This window comes from Diaphorina citri, unplaced genomic scaffold, assembly GCF_000475195.1.
Source record: "Diaphorina citri unplaced genomic scaffold, Diaci psyllid genome assembly version 1.1 scaffold4672, whole genome shotgun sequence".
NCBI classification, from domain to species: domain Eukaryota; kingdom Metazoa; phylum Arthropoda; class Insecta; order Hemiptera; family Psyllidae; genus Diaphorina; species Diaphorina citri.
Genome location: NW_007382067.1, coordinates 2,284 through 9,283, shown reverse-complemented (window position 1 = coordinate 9,283; position 7,000 = coordinate 2,284). Strand labels below are relative to the sequence as shown.

The 7,000-nt window shown below is 40.4% G+C and overlaps 1 protein-coding gene across 1 annotated transcript in view; it reads left to right on the top strand.

Moving 5' to 3' along the window:
• Positions 1 to 2,581: 2,581 nt before the first annotated feature.
• Positions 2,582 to 7,000, top strand: part of LOC103521176 (serine-enriched protein-like) — a gene marked incomplete at its 5' end in the record, with an annotated part of 6,700 nt that continues 2,281 nt past the window's right edge. Inside the window, 4 exons of the mRNA XM_008486281.1 lie at positions 2,582 to 2,740; positions 3,280 to 3,445; positions 5,795 to 5,925; positions 6,384 to 6,543. Coding sequence (XP_008484503.1) covers positions 2,582 to 2,740; positions 3,280 to 3,445; positions 5,795 to 5,925; positions 6,384 to 6,543 — 616 coding nt within the window. The remainder of the gene's footprint in view (positions 2,741 to 3,279; positions 3,446 to 5,794; positions 5,926 to 6,383; positions 6,544 to 7,000) is intronic.

Below are 7,000 nucleotides of genomic sequence, written 5' to 3'. Positions count from 1 at the left end.
GAAGAAGAAAGAAGAAGGAAGAAGAAGAAGGAAGAAGAAGAAGGAAGAAGAAGAAGAAGAAGAAGAAGAAGAAGCCCCCGAAACTAATATCCTCTGACAGTTTCTATATATACAGCTCTCATGCTCTCATTAGGAGAGAAAATGCAGGAGGGGTAACAAAAAGTGCACCCTACATTCTAATGAAAATGCACCCTATGTCTTATTGGGAAAATGAAACCTTACACCCCAACACCTAGAGATTTGGAAGGTAACTTTCCCTCAGGTCCTGGAATTGGGGGAAAAATCGAGTTGGTGAGCTTTTGATGAGCAGTAAATAAAGTTAAAACTGTGCTTTGCCTAGGTAAGTACCTGCTGTACAATAATATCATACTAACGACGCTCTTCCGATCTAAGAGGTTTGACAGAGGGAACTGATGTAACTGCTAAGGTCTTATCGTCCCGATATCGAAGAGAGAAGGAAGACAGCATAATATGAGAAAGCCAGCCGTTCCGAGAACGAACATTATACCATCAGGATAAAATCCGCCCCGGGCGGGAATCGAACCCGCGGCCTAGCGCTTACAAGGCAGACGCACTACCAACTAAGCTAACTAGGCTGGCTGGAAAAGTCTGATTCCTAAATTTTCGTTCATGAAAATTGGCGTTGGAAATTTTCAATGAACTTTTGTTCATCATCTTCTCACGAGGCTTGGAAAACAAGGAAACTTAAGGAACTTGTAGAGTTACGAGTCCATTAGACATCATCAAAATTTCATATTGAGGTGGAAAACCGCAGAAATCATTAAGGAGTAAATAAGGAGTGATGATGGAGCATACATTTCTTGAGCCTAAGCCATTATCCCACCTTCCTTAATGAATTACCTGGGGTAGAAAATGGTGCGAAACAATACTTTGTGGAATGGGCATACTACGGCACAGACCCCTCTAAACCATTATACCGATCTAGTTTTATCTCGGCAATGTCTGTTTGTTTGTGTGTGTGTTCCTTCCGTGATAGGCTGATAGGTAACTCTGGAACGGTTGGTTCCTCTTTCCTCATCTCCTTTTTGTAAGACCAGGCCTGATTAGAAAACCTTTGTCCTATCCCTTCTCCCTCTCTTACAGAATTTGAAATCCAAGCCTGATAGAGAGTTTGAAAACTTTTCAAACTCTCTAACAGCACAAGTACTCGTAGGGATAAAGACCCCATAGACCCATACCCTCCTAATGTTGTTACTCAAAGTTTTGGTTTTGTTAAAAGCTTTTAGCGATTTCATCCCTTTCATCAATGTCTATTACTCACTTATTAATAGGTATTATTACCATTATTATTCTATTATTATACTTACTTTATGAAGTTACTCTATTGTGATTGCAAAACATTAAATTTCGTTCAAATCAATTGCTCTTAAGTTCACTTTTGAGATGCACTTGAATTTTATTGCAATAATTGCGACAGTTGAGCGGATCTTTCCAAGAAGGGCTCAAAGAGTAGACGCAAATTAAGTTTCAAGTAAAACAGCTTTGACGTTTTTAATTCACATTGAAATATAGGCATTGGAGATTTTCTATATAATATAATAGATAAAAAAAAATAGATAGGTTTATTGATGACTAAAGGTGGAGATATCAACAAATATTGATTGAAAAATATTCGGAGTACTTTACAAAAACTCATGATATCTTGATGAATAGTGGAGATATCAATCAACATGATTCTTTTTCTTTTTAGAACTGACTCTTGATAACAATCCGAATTAAGAAAGCCTTTCTATAATACTCCAAAATTATCTAATAACTAGGGCCTTCCCAGAAAGAAACCTTCTTAGGGTTAGGGCCTTCCCAGAAATAACTCTTTTTAGGGTTAGGGCCTTCCCAGAAATAACCCTTTTTAGGGTTAGGGCCTTCCCAGAAAAAAAAATCCTTCTTACGGTTAGGGCCTTTCCAGAAAGAGCCCCTCTTAGGGTTAGGGTCTTCCCAAAAAGAACCCTTCTTAGGGTTAGGAGCCTTCCCAGAAAGAACCCTTCTTAGGGTTAGGACCTTCCCAAAAAGAACCCTTCTTAGGGTTAGGGCCTTCCCAGAAAGAACCCATCTTAGGGTTAGGGCCTTCTCAGAAAGAATCCTTCTTATATAAAAGCGTTCAATCATTTAAATTGACAAAAGGGATGCCACAGGGAGATGCTCTGTTTCCCTAAGTGTTGTTCATAATTTTATCTGTAGCTTTTATTACGTCATTTCATTGACTTTAATGTTCTTTTGTTGGACATTTTAAATCTTAAAGCGTACTTAGTTGGAGTTGGATTACTTTTAAGTTGTGAAATCTCCGACAGTGGCTTTATTTATGTACCTAGGTATCTATATTTTCCCCCTTCTTCGTTTGAAGAAGAAAATGTCAAAGAAAAACCAACAGCCCTTCGGAATAAGAATAACTCAATATCTTTTTTGCGTCCCCGATCCAGCTTGTCACTTCAAATCAATCTGAAAAGCTTCTTTTTCTTTTTCTGCTTCTTCTTCCTCTACTTCTTCTCCTCCTCCTCCTCCTCATTCTTCTAGTTTTTCTTCTCGTATTTTCTCTTCCTTCTTCTTCCCCTTCTTTCTCCTCAGATGCAAGAGTTTCCAGACGGCCAAGCGCGGCGAAATTTGCCGCATCCCCGGCTGTTCTGTCGCAACTGCGGCTCCTGGTACCGCCACACCCATCAGGCTCCCTAACTTCCAGGGGGACACGTTCAAACAGTTCATTTCCTATGTGTATACCGGCAAGGTAAGGACGATACCTACCTCCAAACTTTTTTAAGTACTTTCTATTTTTTACTTTAAAAAATTCAGTACCTACAGTAGCCTGGGGTATGCGTTTGAGGTCAATCCTATAACAAGAGCCTAGCCCATGCACTTTTCAAGTGACTACCAAAAATAATAAAAGAATTTTAAAAGATTTGGACTTTTTTTTCCAAGTGTGGTAGAGGAGGGAAATGTAACAACAGAGGTCTTGTCGTCCCGAATTTGAAGAGAGAATAGGAGAAAGCCAGCCGTTCCGAGAACGAAGGTCTTAATCAGTAACTAAATTGAAGAGAGGTCTGGGATGAGAGGATAGGAAAAACTTGAAAAAGCCAGCTGTTCAAGAACGAACCTTATCTGTTAAGGATAAAGTTCACTCCTGGTGGAAATCGAACCCAAACTAGGCTGGCGGCGAAACAAAGTTTTTTGTCCACCTGACGAGGCGCTTTAAGACGTTAAAAAAGGAAATAGTGCCAAACCATATCTTGGAACAGAATTAACCACAGTTGTTAACATTATTTGTAGATCATGCATCAAGACAACGGCCTATTCGAAATGCTGACAATAGCCCAGGAGCTGGGCGTTGAGGAATTACGAGTGGCATGTGAGGAGCACTTTAATTCCACCCTGTCCGTGTCTAATGCTTGCACTTATCTGACGTCAGCTATGGAGATACAAGATAGAGCTGCAGGTAAGTTGAGAGTAAGGGGAACTTTTACGAGCCAGATTTTTTTAACCTTCTAAAGAGCTTAGGGTGGGTTCCACCAACCTTTCTTTTTAGTCCCTAACAGCCTATTGAGCCTTTACAAACCAAATGGAACTCAACAATCAACAGGTTTTTAGCTCAACAGGCCCTTTAGGGGTTGAAAAATATTGGTGAAATCCAACCGTGGTCAATTTTTGGTTTGGCCCGACGAAAACTTCCAAGCAAGTCTGTCTTGTACAAAAATTTTCTTCATAAACATGAATGTTCCAAAAAGTTAGTTTAAATTTAGAACATTTTCCCATAACTTGTCTGTTTATTTCTTTCAACTTTTCCCAGCATTTCATATGGAGGAAGTAGTAAAAATAACTTTTTTCATATTTCTGACAGCTTTGGAAAAAATGTCTGTAAAACTGAAGTAATTTAAACAAGAAGATTTTCTCTAGGAATGTAAGTCAAGGTTTTATTTTACAAGGTTACATTTTGAGTATGAAATGGGTCAATTTTTATTCTGATGAAAAACATACAATCATTTTCGAATTTGGGATTGAGTTGTAGTTTAATTCAGCCTTGTGTTAGAACCTTAGAAACATTTGAATCTGCGAGGAGGAGGAGGAAGAAGGAGGAGGAAGAGAAGAAGAAAAAGAAGGAGAAGAAGAAGGAGGAGGAGAAGAAGAAGAAGGAGGAGGAAGAGAAGAAGAAAAAGAGGGGGAGGAGGAGAAGAAGGAGAAGAAAAAGAAGGAGGGAGAGAGAGTTGTACCCAGTTATATGGGACGCAATTTTTCAAAGTGCATTTTTTTCCCTCTCTCCAATTCCATCAAAACAACGTTTGACACTAACATGCTATGAAGTACAGTGCTGCTGGCATTTTCCAAGATTGCACTTTTCAACGTAGGGAGGGAGGAAGAGAGCTAAGGGGGATGGAGGTAGGGTGGGAGAGAGGGGGAAAAGGGAGAGAGAAAGGAGGAAAGTGAAGGGAGGTGGAGGAAGGAAGGGAGAGAGAGAGAGAGAGAGAGAGGGAAGGGAGAGGAGGGAGAGAAAGAGAAATGATAGCCAAGGGAGAGAGAGAGAGGGGAAGGGAGAGAGAGAGAGAGTCATTGTGATTGATGTGGTTTTAATGAACACATTCCAATCCCTAGTCTATCAGTGGAGAAGACAAGAAGACAAATTAAAAAAAAAAAAAAATCGAAAGAAGTAAGGACCGTTTTTTTCAAGAGGTTTGATAGAGGGAGCTATACTGTAATTACTGAGCTGTAATCCCTAAAGCGAAGCTCCCAGAACTCCCAGAAGTAACCTCTTCTATTTAGGATAAAATTCGGCCCGGGCAGAAATTGAACCCGTGACGGGACGGCAGACGCACTCATCAACTCATCATACTAACAACTAGCTAACTAGGCTGATGGCTCTGTTAACTGTTACATATTAGTAATTCCTAAAATCAACAGTTGGTCAAGTTAAATTCCATTTTATTGGCCTTAAAGCCAGTGTTTGTGTCTCAAAATAATGTTGCAATTGCCAGGGTCTCCGATCTTACAAAAAGTATGTGTTAACCTCTGTGTACACTCAAAGACTATCACAAGCAGTCTCTAAGCATTCTTAGTCAAACACTTTAACATTAGATTGTAAACTTGGACCCGGAGTTCAATGGTTTATTTTGGTTTCTTAACTTCTTCCGAGAAAGCAGGAAGAAGGGGATTCTTAAGATTGAAAGTTTGAAAGCCACTAATGGACATGACCAAAACCTGAGTTTCCTCACCTAGAATGTGTCCTTCAATTCTTAAGTTGACGTTCTCGTACAGCCAAATTTGAACTCTGGATCTGTTTTGCAAGAATCTGAAGATCAAGTTGATGGGCTGTACCATCACCTTTTGAACTTTCGGTGCCATTTTAAATCCTCCCGACATTCTGCTGTTTTGTAACTTTGACCAAACGAAAAAGAAAGATCCCTATTGAGTTTTAATTGATTAAATGTCGAAAGTAATCGCTGGATTTGGTTTATTTCACTCAAAAACCGGCAAAAGTGACAAAAGGATTTTAGAAATTCACGTTTGGGAATTGGGATTCGATTTCGATTTAGGTAGCGTTCTGTTTTGTTTACATTTTTGCAACGTTGCCACATTTCCTCTTCTTCAAAAACCTCTTTGACGCGCGGAATGAAAAAACCTCTTTCACTTTTTGATACCTACTCGGATATTTTATTGAATAGGTATTTTTACTTCCTTTTTTATTACCTACCTACCTACCTACCTACCTACCTTTTTTTCTCGAATTTTTTACGTAAATATAAATTCTTAAAATTAACAAAATAATTATTTTCGCTTTTCTTTTGTTCGATAGGAAAAGGAGCCAAGTCGTACGTGGACAAATGCACGGCCTACATAGGAGAAAACGCGACCGAGTGCGTGAGAACCAACACTTTTCTCAACCTACCGAAAGATGCTCTGGTGAAAATTTTGTCTTCGGATTGCGTAAGTTTTTCAAAACTCCAAAATTTAATCTGACCGTTGGGTGGAAAAGAAGAAGTTGCGGGTTTCCACACCGGAAACCAAATTTGGGGAGTTGAAAAGTTGCTTGTTGCCAGCCTAGAGATAGCTTGGTTGGTAGCGCGTCTGCCTTGTAAGCGCTAGGCCGCCTGTTCGATCCCCGCCCGGGCGGATTTTATCCTGATAGGATAATAATCGTTCCCGGAACGGCTGACTTTCTCCTATCCTGTCTCCCTTCTCTCTTCGATTTCGGGACGATAAGATCTCGTTGTTACAGTTCTATCAAACCCAGAGAATTCAATTCTGGGATTTCGGGATTCCGGCCTAAAATGGGCAATTTTCGAATCTCGGAATTGCAGCTCTTGAAAATAGAAAGTAAAAATCCGTCAACTGTAGGTTATATTTTCTGTAGATTTCACAGCTTATTCCTGTATAATTCACAGCTTATTCTGGAAGAAGAAGACGTCTGGCGTGCCGTATTGAACTGGGCCAAATATCAAGCCGGCGTTACTCAACCTGTGGCCCATTGGGCGGAGGAAGAACGAGCCCGCGTCTGTCAGCATCTTGTGGGAGTGATAGACCATGTCAGACTTCTCCTAATAGGTAGCTACATAAAGCCGTATTTTACTATGTGACTTTTTTGAGTCACCATAAGAAAAATTTCTCTTTGGACTAGTTCGGACTGGCAGCGGGTGTTTTGGCGCCATTAAGTCCAAACTAGTCCAAAGAGAAATTTCGTATGATGACTAAAAAAAAGGAGAGGAGCAAAAAGAACAACGCAGAAACGTATGCGCACAAACACATTAATGCGTTGCCTGCGAGGGAGCTTTGCTCGGGACATTTGATGTGACGTCATCGCCTACGGGAGCGTATGCCGTGACGTCAAAGTTCACGATTTACCGGCATTTTTTTGTGTCCAACTCACCCCCACTTTTTCTTCTTCTTCCACCTGGTCCGCTTCTACAACCTCTTCTTCTTCTTTGCCGTCCCCTTCTAAGCTTTTCCCACTCTCCAAGGGGCCCAAGCTAGGGGCTGTAACTGCTTTCTTTTAAGGCCATTG